This window comes from Carassius carassius, chromosome 41, assembly GCF_963082965.1.
Source record: "Carassius carassius chromosome 41, fCarCar2.1, whole genome shotgun sequence".
NCBI classification, from domain to species: Eukaryota; Metazoa; Chordata; class Actinopteri; order Cypriniformes; family Cyprinidae; genus Carassius; species Carassius carassius.
In genome coordinates this window covers 11,922,488-11,940,879 of record NC_081795.1, presented here as the reverse complement: position 1 = coordinate 11,940,879, position 18,392 = coordinate 11,922,488, and the positions used below count along the sequence as shown (strand labels likewise).

At 38.3% G+C, this 18,392-nt stretch overlaps 1 protein-coding gene across 2 annotated transcripts in view; it reads right to left on the bottom strand.

Annotated features, from left to right (window-relative positions):
* LOC132122734 (ubiquitin carboxyl-terminal hydrolase 32-like) overlaps positions 1-18,392 on the bottom strand; it is a 49,408-nt gene that overhangs the window by 23,742 nt on the left and 7,274 nt on the right. For both annotated transcript variants that reach the window (XM_059533093.1, XM_059533095.1), the window contains exons 2-7: positions 16,527-16,654; positions 8,924-9,029; positions 8,249-8,367; positions 7,166-7,325; positions 516-647; positions 149-256 (exon numbers count right to left, since the gene is read on the bottom strand). In XM_059533093.1, the coding sequence (XP_059389076.1) occupies positions 149-256; positions 516-647; positions 7,166-7,325; positions 8,249-8,367; positions 8,924-9,029; positions 16,527-16,654 (753 nt within the window). The remainder of the gene's footprint in view (positions 1-148; positions 257-515; positions 648-7,165; positions 7,326-8,248; positions 8,368-8,923; positions 9,030-16,526; positions 16,655-18,392) is intronic.

The following is an 18,392-nucleotide window of genomic DNA, read 5'->3' as shown; positions in this document are numbered from 1 at the left end:
ATAATGCTATGAAATAAGCCTCAACAAGCCAAAGAATTTTATTCTAAAAATGTTTTAAAATGTTTGAAGAAACACCCACAAAAATCCTGCATCTGGCATGGAAAAAGATAAATAACTAAAAGAGTATGATGGAAAATAAAATGCTTACACTTTTGCCTCTCCGCTACAGGGCCCCGACAGCACGCTGAGAGCCCGCAAGAAATCTCCTTAAAGTCAATATGATTGTCCCGATTCTCATCAAAGGCATGAAACAAGCCTGCAAAATGAGAGGAAAATGTCAGTGTTTAGATTAGCTAGAAAGAGTAATTGGATTCTCTGGAGATCTTTTATCACAAATGATCCAATACATTTCAAAAGCAGAGACCCACTTCTACCAAAATAAGATGAACCGTGACTTCTCTGGGTGCTGCAGATGCTTTCAAAGCATGTGAGTGAGATGGATGTATGTGAGAGTGTTTGTGTGTCTCAGTCCACTGGAGAACCTTTTAAAATTGCTTTAATTAATTTTGTCTTACCTTCACTAAGTGATGTGTGAATAGGGGGCGAGACCAAAGGAACAAAGGTTTCCAAATCAAACCGGCCTGTCCTTGATTGGGCTTTCAGCAGCCAATAACGCTTTTCCAAGTCTATAATGTCTGATTCTTCTACTGCAAGAAAGGAAACACAAAAAAACTAAAAATAATTTATTTTAGTGTACAGTGTCAAGCATCAGTGGAGCATGTGCTCCTTGAGTAGGTTGAGCATTAATTATTGCTTAAACTAAAACTAACATAAAATAAAGCTAAACGGAAATATATAAATTTTTTATATAATATACAAGAATAAATATATGAAAATATAAAAAACAATACAACAAAAGCATCAAATCAAAATGAAAATATAAAAATAAAAGCAACTTGAAAATATGATATTATATAAAATATTCTGTAATAACACTGCCATAACTGACATTTTCCTCATACAAATAATTTAGTTTTGAAAGACTTGGAATATAGTATCACAAGCCATACAGACTCCAGTTTTAGGGGTTGAGTGATTTAGGAGTTTGTTATTTAGCAAGAATGGTGTTAATATTCACTGCTTTTACAGAAAACAAGTTTCTAACTGACTGAATTTTCATCGTTTGGGTGAAATATTCTTAAAATAGACACAGGAATCATTTTCATAATAAATTAGAAACCACAGCTGTAGCAGACTTTAAGTGGGAGTGACATGGACTTTCATTAGATGATTAACATTTAGGATGAGTGAAAGCATGACTCAAGTTAACCTTCCCGTAACACCATATATAGTCCAGTCTTTTAGTTTGTTGGGGTTAAGAGCACCTAGGTCAACTCTTCTTGCTTGGCCATAATCTCTATCTTAAGCTAATAGGATTGGTCTTGCCCCTCCCACACTGACCATCACACATAAGGCAAGTGTCAAAACACGGGAATACAAATCTGATCTTTTGTTTAGTCTAATGTTAATTTCAGCCTCCTCCCTTCTCTATTATTCAAAACACAATACATTTTAGTGAATGCATTCAATAAATAAATAAATAAGCAAACTGATCTACAGGAAAAAAAAAAAAAGAATTTCCTAAGGATTTCTCGGGACAGGAATAAAAGGCATCTTAATGGAAAGCCTCTGTATTTCACTGAAACTCCTCCGTTTTCTCAAACCCCTATAGCGCAGTAAAACCTCTATGGTTTGATGGACAGTTGGGAGCATGATTGGTTTGGGTCAATAGTCATTATTTCCCATAGTGCTCTGGGAGAGCAAGTTTACTGTCTGAGGGCCGAAGACTGAAAGACCAGACAGAAAGTGGTCTGGGGAACTATAGGGGTAAGATCCCATCCACCTTGAATCACGATCAATGATTCAGTGTTATTTCAGAAGTGGTTAGGAGTGGAAAGCTATCTTTACACAAAGAAAACTCTAGTCCAAAACACTCTTCCCATCTGAGATGCATATAACATATAGCCAAACAACAAATCTCCCTCTGGAATGAAGAGGTACACCATGTAATTAATGCAATGACGAAAAATGATCATTATTCAGAGCAACATTATTATTATTACGAAGAACAATAATTAGTTTAGAATAGCTGTTGGGATTTGCTTGAGTGTTATTCACCATTTGTGTATTGAACAGTGAATACTAATCTAAAACACTTATTATGTGCCATACGGAAAAGCAAAGAGCCTCATTTATCCTGAATGTGTACAGCCTTGATCGCATCAGTATATCTTAATATTAGGCACCACGTGCACTTTATTTCAAGCTAGCCGTGGCCTATGATATCCTCTTGTCCTGTAATACATTATAGCAGGAGGACATGCATTGTTTCTCTGGCTAGCATGACTCTGTTGGGTCTCTCAAGTTGTCAAAACCCATTTCATCCATTACTTGTGCTACTTTCCCATTACTTTTCTTGTTGTCTGGTAACAAGCAATAGAGTGCATACAGCGCATGTGAGAGCAGAAATGACAGGTCTGGACTGAGGGTACACTCTTGTATTTAATTTCACATACATTTGCTATCTCTCTTGGAAACAGATTCCATCTTTGATGCCACTTTAACAGTAAATATTTGAAAAGTATTTAAAAAGTGAGAATATGACATGTCACTCTATACTGAATGGAAAAAAACAAATAATAACATTAATTATAAACTGCTTATTTAGTTATGTCCATTGACCACATATTAAAACATTTAATAATTGCTAAATATATAAGTGTGTATATACAAATGTTTGGGGCCAGTAAGATATAATTTTTTTTATTAAAGTTGTTCTTTTGAATTGTCTATTTATCAAAGAACCCTGAAAAGATTTGAAAAAAAAAAAAAAAATTCCACAAATATATTAAGCAGGACAACGATAAAAATAAGAAATATTACTTATGCACCAAATCAGCATATGATTTCTCATCATCACAATGATTTCTGAAGGATCATATGGCACTGAAGACTGGAAGTAATGCTTGATGAAAGCGGTCATCACGGGAATAAATTACATTTGTAAAAATATAATAAAATAGAAAACTCCGTTTTACGATATTACTGTTTGACTGTATTTTTGATCAAATCAATGCAGCCTAGGTGAACACAAAATATTTAATTCAAAACCATTAAAATCTAAAAATCAAACCATGAAGTTTTATGTTAACCATAAAGCTAGCATATTTATATATAGCTAGCATATAGCTTCATATACATATTATTTGCAAACTACACACCTCCAAATGCCAGTACTCACCTAAAGGAGCGACTCTATCAGAGTGACAACAGAAAAACCATACCATATTCCACTGCCCATGCCACAGCTCTGGCTGTTAGATATGGCGTGTACCATAGCAAACGTTATGTTGGCAAAATACAGTTAGTCTCCATCTCCATATGCAATCTAACTCCTTTTCTTTCTCAAAGATTACTGTCACCCAGTCTTCACTTTCTTCTTTCTGATAGGCCTCTTGCCTGTTCGCACTTGGCCTGGTGTGGGGCATATTCTGGCAGGCGGATGAACCCTTAAACCCACACCAACTCACACAGATCACACAGATCATGACTAGTCCACACCAACAGCACACACACAGCCCTCTCACTGAGCTAAGAGGATAATGTGGAGTGGGCCGCAGATTACCATGGGTTGCCCAGGTAGCTTCTCTGATTGGCTAGAGATGGAGAGCCAGAGCAGTCCTTGAATGACAAAGGAAACTTGCAATTTTAATGAGCTATTTGCATAGTCTTTTGTGTTTTTTGACTTTCTAACTTATATCTAAGGATACAAGTATTTTGTCTTGGTGACACGGAAAAAAGAATAAAGCTCAGCCTTGCACATTCATTCTGTAATGGAGAAATACGCTATCGCTGTTTTACGCTGTAAATATAATATACATGGTTTTAAATCACAAACAGAGCAGATTTGAGTATCAAATCTGAACATCAAATCAAATTTTCTAATTTACACCTAAAAAATAAATAAATAAATAAATAAATAAATAAATATATATATATATATGTATATAAATTTACAATGCACACAAGTATGCTGTCTAGGTAGATAGTTAAAAAGGTTTTTGCACACACAAAGCTACCTCAGTACTTTTTCAATTTAATGCACAAATAATGTTTGTGGAGAGTTTTAAATTTATCTTAAAATGGAAATGATAATTAGAACGATAACCAGAATAATAGATAGCTAGACATAAAGCTAGAGTGTAAGATTGATAGAACAAAAGCTAGCTAAAACGACTGACAGACAGAACAAAAGAATGAAAGATGGATAGATAATCAAAAATAATATGAACAACTGTGACGAGTGGGGCGGGGCCGAGGGACATGGGAGCGAGGCCGGGGGAGTGATTGGAGATGAACTACACCTGTTCGTCCCACCGGTCTCGAGGCCCATGGAGGAGATGGAAGGATATAAAACTGGAGCGACGACAGTGAAGGACGAGAGAGGACCAGGCCTGGGCTTTTAGTTGTGTTGTGGTTTTTATTTTATGCGCACCAGTCGTCCGTGAGGGGCTGGTGCGCTGTTTTGTGTTTATTTTGTTATTAAAATGTTTTTGATTGTCCGCCGGTTCCCGCCTACTTCTTCCGGATGAATATGAAGGTTGATATCGTTACAGTGGTGCCGAAGCCCGGGAGAAGGAGGGACGCGCTGCTGAAGATCCCTCGCCGCTGTGGTGAATCCGCGGTGCCATCGAGCTGGCGAGGAGTGTGCCGCCATGGACGCTCGAGGCGGTGGACTGGAGCGAGTTGCCGGGGACGGGCGAGCTCGCTACCGGCCGCCCACGATGTGGAGAGACGACTGCCGTCCGTGAGGGAGCGGAGGAGTCGGCGCCGTTCGCCAGGTGGCCGGAGCCTGCTGCCTCCGCCGGAACGGGGAGGAGCAGGGAACGGGGGACTCCTGCCGGCTGCCCAAAACCGGAGGAGCCGTCGCCGTCCACCGGGCGGCGGAGGAGTGTCGTGCCGTCCGCCGAGGGCCGTCCAGTGCCACCGCCAGGCACCGCGGAGGAGATCGCCCAGCTGGTGGAGGGCCGAGCAGCGGTGCGTCTGGGAACCGGAATTTTTTTTTTTTTCCTTTTTTTTTCCTCTCTCCCCTCTCTCGTCTCTGTCGCTCCTCCTTCCATCTCCTTTTCTCTCGCCTCGCCTGTCCTACCCCCAGGTTCCCGCAGGTCCCCGGGAGCGGCCCCCCCGGAGGGAGGGGGGGAGTAGAGCGCAGTCTCGGGAGTACCCCCCGGCCTGCGAGGGGCGATGGGGGTATGTGACGAGTGGGGCGGGGCCGAGGGACATGGGAGCGAGGCCGGGGGAGTGATTGGAGATGAACTACACCTGTTCGTCCCACCGGTCTCGAGGCCCATGGAGGAGATGGAAGGATATAAAACTGGAGCGATGACAGTGAAGGACGAGAGAGGACCAGGCCTGGGCTTTTAGTTGTGTTGTGGTTTTTATTTTATGCGCACCAGTCGTCCGTGAGGGGCTGGTGCGCTGTTTTGTGTTTATTTTGTTATTAAAATGTTTTTGATTGTCCGCCGGTTCCCGCCTACTTCTTCCGGATGAATATGAAGGTTGATATCGTTACAACAACATTATTAAAAAAATACATAAAAGTTCTCCCTCGCTCGATTCTGACATTTAACAAATGCAAAAAATATGTTAACATTTATTGATCTAAAACAGAAAAGGTTTACTCTGATTTAATGTATGACAGTAAAGAAAAGTTTTTGTGTTTTTTTCCTGAAGTTTATGTAAATATCTGGTTTCAACTGTATATTGTTGCTAGATTTATTTTAGAACTTATTTCTTTAAATCATATTTATAAGAATCTTTTTTTATAATACTGTATTATAATTATTATTAACACCAATATCAATCTAAATCAAAATCATGGCTATAACAGCATGGTAACTTGTGAATGTGGGTCATATTCAGCACACCTATAACTGAAAACATTACAGGCTTCCGACACTTTATGATTTCATGACAACAAAAGCACTGAGTGACTGAGCGGGTGAGATCTTCAGCCCCTAAATAAATCATTGTCTCTATGAGAAGAACTAGTGCTCAGATTCTGTCACTGTGCGGACTTGAGGTCTCTGAGTGAATGCAGCTATTTCCTTCACTGTGTCACTGTGGTTTTAGTAGCTGGGTGGCAGTGACAGCTGCAGCAGGGCCGAGTGTGTGCAAATGCAGTGTGTGTGTTCACTGAGTGGGAAGTGTTGCCTGTCACTCGCCGTCATCTCACACAGATGCCTCTCTCCTCGTGGAGGGCGGCTGATTTGCTGATGCCTCCGTTGTGTCAGGGAGGAGAGGAAAGTGGACAAAATAAGACTTGCAACTTGCCTAAACATCTAAAGAATAGACTGTCAAAGAGCAGATTACTGTCAGCTTTAGCAACACGCAATGTCTCTCACACAGTTGCTTCTCTTGTTCAGTGTAGGGAAAGCTTTTTAATTCCATTATCATTTATAGCACAATTGTTTATACACTTATTTATTTGCCAATTTGTAATTCTCCTGTAAATTTTTTTTTTTTGTCTGTGTGTTGTTGTCTCTGTTTACTGGAAGCTTATGTCACTAAAACAAATTCCTTGTATGCGCAAGCATACTTGGCAATAAAGCTCTTTCTGATTCTGACATGTAAACGATAACCTTTAAGTCATTTCTCATTAAAAAACAGATTTCTGTAAACACTACAGATGTCACAATTCTCCATATAATATCGAACTGTTCGATACGACATCCATGGTTCAATACGAACTTGTGAATAGCTTTTTTTTGGTTTTGCATTTAAATAATTTCCGTGCATTTTATTTTATAAGTCATTTTAATATAATTGTTGTTCAGTCCCTCAAAAAAAGTATGATCTTACCCTCTTTTTCTCAAGCTTTTCCATTACATTTTTTTTAATACTTCAAATCAAACCTCAGAGATGGTTGGTATAATTCAAGGCTTAGAACACTTTTAAAAAATCATTTTAATCAATTTTATTTAATTTTAAATTAAATTAAATAAAACTGAAATTTTAAGAAAATGAACTGAGAAAAATTCTTCCAGAACTAGCGTGAGAGAGGATTCGAAGAATACATAGAGTTTCGAGAGCATATTGAGAGGAATCATTCAGAGAGTACTGAAAGGTCATTCAGATAATAATCATAGAGTATAGTGACACTTACAGTGTGTGACACCAGCAAGGGTTTGATAGAAAGTGGGTGTGTCGCTGTCGTCCGTCAATGTGACGCACACACCACCTGACAGCAGCCAGCGGGAGAACGTGAAAGCATCTTTATTCTGCAGAAGCCAGCTCTTAAACTTCTCATAATTCACCTTCTCTCCCTGAACACAAACAGACAGAAACACTGTAAATAAACACCAGAGTACAATTCTCTAATGAACTTGTGACCGACTTAAAGTGCATGACAGAAGAGTACAGAATTGAGAAGTTGAACTGTATGCTAGTTGCTTCTCTTGTTCAGTGTAGGGAAAGCTTTTTAATTAATATGAACTAAATTCTATTGTATGCAGATATATCATGTGAGTGGGCTGAGTAAAGAATAAGAAAGTGTTTGAGAGCTGCTGCCAAGGGATAACCAACAGAAGTGCTGCACTGAGTGGCTTTTCCCTAAAACAAGAAAGTGATGCTGCAGGAGGAAGAATGAAGGCTGAGATGAGAGTGCAACTTACTGAATAGCTAATAAAGAAATGGGAAAGAACGAATGTTAAAGCATATTACGTAACCTTATTGGCTGCAACATTTGCACTGTCAACCTTTTAAGCTTATTATTAGAGCAGGGCTATAACACAGAGGAAGCTCTCTCTGTAAACACAAGTCTAAATTGGGCAAACGGTTCAAAAGGTACTGTAAATATAGATTTGGGCAATCAATGAAGAAAGTGTCACAGGTCTGACAGATTGGATTAAAAAGGCATGTAATCCATTTAGGAGGCAGCAAACACTTCAGTCCTGCCGCAAAATGCTAGACTTTCTCTAAACCTCTTGCATATCTAACCTGCATTTCCATTGGCTTGAAAACCGAAAGAACACATAACTGACTGTAGCTATGTTTCAATCTAGTCTAATTTATGTAATTTAATTTTAAATATCAGATTGAGACATATTGGAAATAGGGAGGTTAAATAGGCAGATTCATTTCCTGTCTTTTGAACACTATGTGGCTGGATGGCATGATGATTAATCTGGAAAGCCATAAGGCTGGTGAGACTGAGGTAAATGACACAGGTTAGTTTTCCTGCACTGACCTCTGTGAAGCACTTCCTAAGTGAGGGTGGGACCTCCCCATCCACTGAACGGAGCATGTTCTCCACATCCTCCCGGACCACATAGGTTCCCGAATCACTAGCGAACAAGCTGAAGATGTCTGTGGAGAGAGAACATGCTGGTTAATACACACATACCTTATCAGGGTCTAGCAGGCAATGTGTCTCGCACCCTCACATCAATCACAGCGGTAAGTAACACAGTAAGACACACCAGAATAGGCAGTACATCTATGAGGAATAACATGTGAAGTAGAGTGTGCATGCGGCTACCGGTTTGACTAAAGAAATGCAGAGAAAAACAAAGCTAAATAACATTTTTTGTATAATTGAATATGATTGATTCAAGGTGTGATTGATTAGATTGCTGTTTAAAATGGAATTAGTAGGGCACCTCTTGTGACTTGTGCAAAATTAATAAAATACACATGTACATTTGTAAAGCTAAATAAGGCTATTTAGATGTTTAAATTCTGAAAATAAAGTAACTATCTAGAATAATTAATCTATAATGCATCATGCACAGAATTTATAAAACAAAATTGTAGAACATTTAATTACAATGAAAAGCATCAAAATAATGTGTGAGATCAATGTTAAGAGTATAATAGGGAGAATATGGGAGTGGATAGTCATTGTGCCCCTCTGTGAACCTACATTTGGCTTTCTCTTCATCACGTCCTCTTGTTAATAGAACCAGCCCGACGATCAGGTAGTTGAAGTGTAGCCCTTTGGATGTGCCACCAAAAGAGCTGTAGACAACCTACAACAGATGACAAAGGGAGAAATTATGCACGTTAAACGTGGCCTGTTAAAATGCACATAACTCAGCATTTAATTCTCTTCAAAAAAGAACACTTTGTGTTCGTGTACGCTCATTTTGCAGCTGTATGAGTTACAGTACATTTTGCTACTGAACTCAACCTTATGCTAAATGAGCAGCAATGCAGCAACTACCAATGGGAGTGACGATAGTTCTCCACTATTTGATGTAAGTATGATTCTATTCTAAACAACAGCTCAGATATTTGGTGACTTCCGATGATTTAGTGCATTGTCAGTCTAAATGCCCCTTTTTACAGAACACAGGAAATAATGCAAAATTACATTGAATTGCACAAAATGATTATGCAAATGTCATACAATGAGATCTATACAGATTATACAGATGACAATAACAAACTTTGTTGAGTTTATAAATAATAATAAAAATAATTTAAATAATAATTATTAAATAATAAGCATAGCAAAACAGGTTGGAACTTTTTAAAAAGGTATTTACTAGACAAAGTAACCAAAGAAACAGAAAAGGTGTCGTGTATCTTTTGAATTTCACCATAGTTACACAATGAAAAAGGTCATTACTTCAGTATCATCATCAGTATGCTATTACTTAATCTACTGGTATTCAGTGCTTAAGACAGACAGCCTGGTGTTAGTCGTTATCTCAGACCTTTGATTTCCGCTGAGATTCAGAGAAACATCAGACTTTTTATGATAATACTCCCTAGATACATATCTCCTGATAAATCAGCTACAGGAAACATTACATTGTCTCTACCCACACTGCAGGGCTACATATAATGTGTTGCAGTATAAAAAATATCTCTGCAAAATGTAGCCCAGCAGGAGGCTTACCAGTAAAATACTTTTCTTCCTGTTTTTGATCATTTCTATTCCACAGAGACATCTCACGCAGACATAATTCACTTTTATGCCTGGTGTGACACCATGTCTTACCCTTAACGACACATATAACAAAAATTTTCACGCCTCCAGAAGCCTAATGCACAGCCAAGTGCTCAGCGGCATACAAGACAAACATTTACTAGGAAAAAGAACAAGAACATTGTAATGTTTCCTGCATTTCTGTGCAAGCTGGCAGTGTCAAAGCTGGGATTTCAACACATTGACAGGTACTTTCCCCGTGGTATCAATCTTAGTCAAACTGTACATGAACAAGTCCGAATGAGTCTTGACTGACAAGTTAGACTATAGCTTTACTTGTGGGCAGGGTTTAAAATTCACTTTTTTCACCTAAGCTACTAGGTCAAGGAACTTCTGACAATTAAACATTTACACACATTTTTGTGGATTAAAACAAAAAGTAAATACAAATAAATAAATTCAGAAAATATTTATTAGGAATGCATGATATTGGATTTTACCAATATCCGATATGCAGATATTTTTCAACTCATTGTGGCCAATATCAATGCCGATATATTTCCTTTTTTTTGGAAACAACACCAAGTCTTTCCTGCGCAAACATTTTTTAACATTTAAAATGTTGGTTAGTTTTTCAGAAGAACTTATTTGTTAGAATTAAATAAACAATGATAAAGGTTTTTTTATGTTTTTAGTACATTGAAGCTTTGAAAATAACTATAAATAAACTATATATCAATCGCTGCATTTTTTCCCCAGAAAGATGCAGTGTAAGCCCTAAAATTTTATTTTAAGATTTTATAATCAAAACACACTCGTTATTTTATTACATCAATTACGGCTTAGTACTAAGTTATCAACAATAGCGGGGTCAGTTCATTTTTTTGCAGTGGGCCGCGTAAACATGTGTTTGGTTGTGTGGGCCGCGAGCTGAAAAAGGTTGGGAACCACTGGTGTAGGCTATGTTACTTTTAATTTAATTAGAAGTAGGCCACCAGTGCCCCCTACAGATTAAAATTCCTTCGCATAACGGGCATTAGGACCCAGGGGAGGCTGCCGCTGCTGCCACTGCAGGTGCTAATACCGTTTACTCTATCACACACTGAAGGCCTTATTCTGTACTCACAAATTAAATGCATGATCCAAAACAGTGAATTTAATAATCATTCAGGCAAAACTTTGCTTCAAGAAGTAGCAACACTGCTGACATGATGTAATCACTAGCACAACCTGAGCACATGTGAGTTAACGTATTCCACTTATCGGCAAAACAAATCGGCATAATTTTTCATATCGGGCCGATGTCTACAGTATATTTACATTTAACCCCATTATCAGACGATTTCAATATCAGTTTGATGATATTGTGTATCCCTAATATTTATTTACTTAAGAACAACTATAAAATAAATAAAATAAAACCTCAATACAAAACAAAACCAAAATTTATGTCTGTGACCTTTTAGCTAAATGTTTACTGAACAAATGGGACTGAACAACAAATGTATGTCTCTGAACTTTTGGTTTCCTGGCTAAATGTTTAGTAAATTAACTGGCCAGTTATTCTGGCCAAAATCTATTTATATAGTTAACACTAGGCGAGTGTTAATTTTGGACCCTGCTGTTAAGTCTGAATGGAGTTAAGGTCTGGTTAAAGAACACTGTGTTGTTATCCATCTCCACAGCTCTGTTCTGTTTTGTGTGTATTCATGGGAGTACAGCTGGCTGCAGTGTTGGCCAGAGGGCAGAGAGGATGTAAGCACTCAGGCTCAGGCTTAGAGGAGCTGTCGGCACTTGAGTGGAATGCAAAGTTTACCATTATGTTGAAATCACCACACAAGCTTCCAGCTTAACATATGGCATTAAGTTGATTGTTTTAATTGCTAAAGCTTTATCTAATGTCCTTTTGCAGGGCGGATATTGGTATGTGTGCAGCCATTCACACCTTACAGGCTGTTTACATACATGAGTCACTGCATCACTGTGATTATAAGGGTGGTGTGTATTCTGCTTTGACAGCATATCATATTTACTGGACAAATTAAACATTTATGTAACAGAACGGCTTTGTTTTATTTCATTTGTACCTACACTGTATAGATACATAATATACACAAACACAGAAGCCATTCTTATTGAAAGTTGCTTTTATAATGAATAATGTAGCATGTTTCCGTGGCGTGTAATCATTGCCCTTTGATGTACTACAAACACTGAGCAACTGAAGGTGGGGGTAATGATCAACTAGAGCGTTCCAGAAGCTGACACATGCACAGACTGGAAGTTGGAGGAATAAAGGGAGGAAGTGTGCGATGCTGTGAGGGATTTAATGAGGCTGGGTGCTAAAGATCAGCGTGAGGTGATGGTTTGCTGACTGCAAGCTGAATTCAGGGGAACCGACCCACTTATCACAGTGATGAAATGAGCAGCTGGGTTCCTCATGTCTGTGCCTCCTGATCATGGACGCAGTGTGAGATGTCACCTGCAGCCAGTAGATTAATCACCCACGGGACGCAGACACTGACTACCTGCCATCCATATGCATGTGTGGGTGCGTGTAGGTTAAGTGAATATTACTGACTTTGAAGCATAGTTAAAACAGGGAAGAGTTACAGTCACAAGATTAAGCTTTTAAAGATTACCATTTAGATTCAAACACCACGGGATCTTATTCCTAAATTACATGATTCTGTTAAGTCAATTGAACTTTTGACAAGTATGATCACAGAGGAACATTAATATTTTATGACATTCAAATTGGCTGATCTTACTGTATGTTTGTAGGAGTTTCCCTTAGAAACTTTTGAAATAAAACATCCGAGGTGTGGCAGTGACCCCAGGCCATTTAATTATAAGCAAAATAAGGTAGCCGTACATATGCCGTAGCCAATATTCCTTAATTAAACTGTCTTTCTCCATTCTAAAACAAGTGAAGAACTACATTTGATATTCAATGACTGAATGCAAGCTGAATGATTTTGCACTTTTTGCGAAAGAGAGCACTGTCTGTAACGGTCTATGGATTAAATGTTGTTGTTTTTTGAGTTGGTAATATTATAACTTAAATTTATTTTGCCTATGTCACAATAACAGTTCAATCTGGCCTTGCACTCACACATTTAAAAATAAAAGATATTTGTTGTTTAGCATCTGTATTGCTTATTATGATCTAATGATCTTTAAATCTTCCCCCATTCTTTGAACAAAAATGTATAACATTATTCAATAACAAAACGAATAAGACAGATAACATGATATACCTGAGTGACCTATGGATTTTCTCCTTACTTTCAAACGAATGCTTAGTTTTTGGTTCATTATTAAAGTCCATGTAAAGTCAATTCTGAGAATTGTTTCTAAACACATTATAAATGTTAGAAATGCATAGTGGAAACATGTTGCAAAGACTGTGAACTATTATTGTGGAGTTCAAATGGTTTTCACCATTTTCGTATTCAGGATTTTTTGGGCGGGCTAAAATCTTGACTCGATGATGAAACTGAGTCAGAGCATGGCCCCTCCCCTAACACTATAATGTGTGTTCGACTTAGAGCAGCACTGTGCAGATCGATCGGTGTGTGACATCAAAGTACAGAGCTATAGAGAGCAGACGGCTCCTCATGCCTTCGACTCACTTTCGTGTCAGACACTGATTGTTCTGCACAGCCCTGGTTCAAGTTGAACATATCTAATAACTACAGCGCAGTGGTTTGCCCGCTCAATCGCGAGTTACTGCCGTTTGCTACTACAGCCTAGGAATTGCATAATACATGGTTGCAATCAGGGTGCGATTTGTGAAAAAAAACTGAGAGGGGGGGGGGTGTTTTGAAACATTTTAATTCATAAAAATAAATCATGAGAACATGATATAGATGACGTCATGCGATAATTAGCATATTTATCACGTAAGTGCGTTGTATTGTATTGCCTCCCTATGCTCACATACTGCATTTTAATTCAGCCATTTAATTTAATTCTCAAAAAAAAAATGTTTTAATTACTATATTTTAATGTTTCTGTTGTCAGACAACGGAATGAATATTATTAATCACTGAAACGCGGTCCATTAAGACTGCATAACCAGCTTTCAAACATTAATCTGCACTAATGAAATCAAATACACACACGATAAAGTCAGTGGTTGTGCTGTGACTGATGTCAGCTATACTTGCTTGTAAAATAGAGTTAGAAGCAACAAAATATCTTTTTTTTTCACCTGAAAGTGCTGCTCCTCTCTGCGCTCGCTGAACACAGCAGATGCAGAGAGACCGGCTTCAACCGTGTCGCAAGTGTTGATAGGCTATTACTCGTGAGGTGTAACCAATGAGATAGCGCCGTGGGCGGGACATTGAGCAAGTCTGAGGAGTAGTGAATACATAAGGCCCTTTCACACTGCACGTCGGACCCGGCAAATTGCCGGAACATTGCTGCGCGCCAGTTATATCAGAGCCAGCCAAAGTAGCGCAATTTAAAATAAAATTGACTTTAATCAAACCACGGATCTGCGATAAGTTTTGTGATCCGTCTCGCCACTAGTGTAGTAGCACTGATCACTTTGAGGGGGGGAGAAATTTATCAATGTATAAAAATAAAATTATTAAGCAGAAGCAGGGATACATTGACCAGAAAGGGGGAAATCCCACGCATCCCCCCCGGCAAATCGCACCTTGGTGACAATAATTTACAAAACAGCTTGGTCTCCTCATTTAAATAAACTGCAGAGGAAGACAGTTGAGAGAAACTGCAGCTGTTCCGTGAGTGGGCGTGGTTTCAGCGCCACAAGCGGACATGCCCCCAGCGTTTGGGATCAGAGAATACTGCTAATTTTTTCAAGATTTTGATACCTTATTGTATTCACTTGCCGTTTTTTTTAGCACTCAAATTTAGCTGGGTGGTTACATATTACATAACATTTTTCTGTGGTGTGAAACTCAGAACACACATTTAATATTGACTTTACACAGACTTTAATAATGAAAACAAGTAAAATAAAAACCCTGCTTATATTAAACAGATTTTTATTAACAAAATGAATAAGTCAGATGACATTAAATATCCTCGTTATAATACAAATACATTAAGGTATTTGGATTTTGCCCTTTAAAATGAGTTCTCAGTTTGTGGTTCATTACTACTTAAATGAAAACAAACTAGACAAACTATTGACAAACTATTTGTCTCCGTGAAAAGATAGGAAACAGCAAGTAAAATGATCCCAAACGTAACTAGGGCATGCTCTCTTCATTTTATCAAATGATTATAATCATATTGATTCATATTATTAAAACATATTAAAATGTTTCTCAATTTATAAAAAAAAATTCTCAATTTATACAGAAATGTTGCAGCTCCAAGTAAAGTATACTCAAAGGTGAAAATGTGAGGAAAATGTCAACTTTGAGCCAACAAATGGTCTGGAAACCAGCACAGAGTGCTAAGTGACATGTGAATGTGTGAAGCGCTCAGAAAGCATCACTTTAGTAGAAGATTCACTTGATAAAAGCATCACAAAGTACTTGGCAAGAATCAGGATTAGTAACAGTGCAAGGTTGTAGGAAAAAAGCTAAAAATAACCACATAACTACATCTCTCTCTTTCTCTCTCTTTGTTTTTCTTGGATGAGTGGCAGCTTTATTCTACTGAAGGAATTTCATTGGATTGCAGCCATGACTGAAAGTTCATAATACCTGACGAAAGATTCATGACTGTAGAGTCAAGTACTGTTAAAAGGCTACATGAGTTTTAAGGACTTCTTTTAATTGACACTGAAACGTCAAAGAGAAATGCCCCCCTCATAAAGCGCTTTTAGAGTACTGATCCGATACATTATTCACAAAAAAACTGGCTGAGAGCTACACAGAAACAAGCCGAAAATAACTAGCCAGGCTGGCCTGCAAATACTAGTTCCTATGACAACAAGTACAAGTGTGGACCAGACAGGTTTATCCTGAAATATAGGTTGATCTCTGTATAATTCATCTTCCAGAGAACAGCCTGTGAAGATACAGGAGGCAGGTACTGAGGGTCACATGAACTCATGATTACAGCGGTCAGGTCATGGGGAAGTCTTTAAATGTCAGCCGATTGTGTGCGAGCATGTTTTAAAATAAAGCCCCAACTTTCAGTTAGTGCTTCTCTAGGTTACAATTGGTAACCACATGACTGTGGGTATTTAAAGCATGAGCAAATAAAAACTGAACTACACAAGAACAGGGAAATAGCTTAGTTAAACGGCAGCCATGAAAAGAACACCAAATTAACATAACAGTGGGGAAATGCATGCTGTAACTAAGTTTATCTAAGCTTTTGTGACCATGTTTTTTTAGTCAGAAGATGTAGTCCGAGCACAAAATATGATATAAATGTAATTTACATTCTAATAATCTTTACATCTAAATCCAAGGTACAGTAAATAGATTATCAAATGAATATGTCCTATTTGTAGCCTCTCAGAAAATAAGACCAATCAATTTCAGAACTGTTAAAACACGAAGAAACAGCACTGAATCAAGCGGATGGCTGGGTGGCTGGAGAGAGATCATGATGCTGTGAGTTGTTCATGATGTTTATGTCGTATCAAGGCTTGACTAACCTCTGCAACCTTTGGAGGAACTCCATCGCCCAGTACTTCCCTGTAGAAGCATTGCTGGGTCATATACACAGACAGGCCACTGGTCCTCTTAAAGGCATCTCGCAGACGTTTGAGCTCCACTTCGGTAACTGTGAACACAGTAGGAAGTTGTCAAACAGCAGTACAGGATATGAGGTGGTCATTAATAAAAGTTACTTCAAAAAGAGGGAATGAAAGTTACTTCTAAAAAGGAAGGACTGAATATACGAAGGAAAAAAAACCTGAATATTTTGTTAACATTTAAATTAAGTCACATATATATACATATATATAAATATATACACATACATGCATATATACACACACACATATATATATATATATATATACATATACACACATTTACTGTACGAGTTATGCAGTTTTTCCATGCCAAAAAAAAATCATGTTTGGTGCAAAAGGGCCTTGAGCCTGAGAAAGGTAGCTCTGGCTGCTGAGCAAACTTCTTATAAGTCAAAGTCATTACCATCTTTGCACATTTCTCTCCTCTAGCTTGCAAAGCATGTTGAGTTATGATGGCATAGAGGGACTACAGCCAGTGCTCTTTCATCTCTCTCTCACACACACACACGCACACGCACACATGCACGTACGCACACACACACAGGTTTAAGTCCACACCAGAATAGAAAAACAAGTACACACACACACCCCTTTTAAAACATCACTGCCTCTACAGCCTGTATTTAACCCAGACACTTACAGGAGGTCATTGCTGCTTCTCACCATTCATAGCCTTGTACTGGCTAGCACAATACATCACAGACCTGCTCATAAACCACAGCACTGTTCTATCTGAACCATCCATTCCAGGGTCAGAGCCAAGAGCAGAGAGCCAAAATATGATGCTTTCTGCAAATGGGATATTTCCAGAAAGGCTTTCTGACAGTATTTGACTTTGACATTCTACTAATATAGACATGCAAATACACTTAAAGGGATCGTTCACCTCAAAATTCTGTCATCCTTTACTTACCACCAAATTCCAAGACTGCATAAAATTCTTTCTTGTCTTTCTTTTTGTTGATATTACGAAGAATATTTTGAAGATGGTAAGAAAAACTATGAAAGTTGATTGCTACAAGCAAGTGTTAGGTTACAAACAATCAAAATATATCATTTTGTGTTCAACAGAAGAAAATAACTCATAGGTTTGGAACAAACCTATGACCAAACCAAACCAAACCAAAAGGGCTCCAGACTGTGACCAAATGGTCCATATTTTTTCTGCCAGTGTGTAATTTTTGTGAGCGGTCACACTGGTGCGACCACTGCGTTGCCCATCTCATAAGCTCTTCCATTTCTGTTGCATCTGAGAAACATTAAACGGCAAACAAAACAAAAGCAAAACTGCGGACCGTTTATCAGCATGGACCACGGCGCAAAGAGACTTGTCCAAGCTCAGAACAGCTTTACTCTGGAGCCAAAGTTGATTTTGCGACAATATTAATGTACAGATGCAACAGTGCTGAGAGATCCAGTGAGAAGCGTTTGAATTCGCCATGCAATGTCAAGGTTATGGCGAGATCTAGAGAGAACCATTTAAATCTGTTATAAACAGCGCTGACATGCGTCAGGAAACCAGAAGTGGTAACGCTAACTGTAACCATGGGATTGTGGTAGGATGTCGAATGTATCATTCATTCATTCCAGGGTTTGTACAACCTTTTGAGAGAGAGATTCAAGCATTTTCTATGACTTTCAAGCATTAATTAAGACTTTCAAACTATTTCCAGGACTTTAAAGCTCTAAGATGATCCAGTTTGAATGTTATTTTTAATGGGATGAGCAAAATACAGCCTACTTTGTGGTAAATAAACACTAATG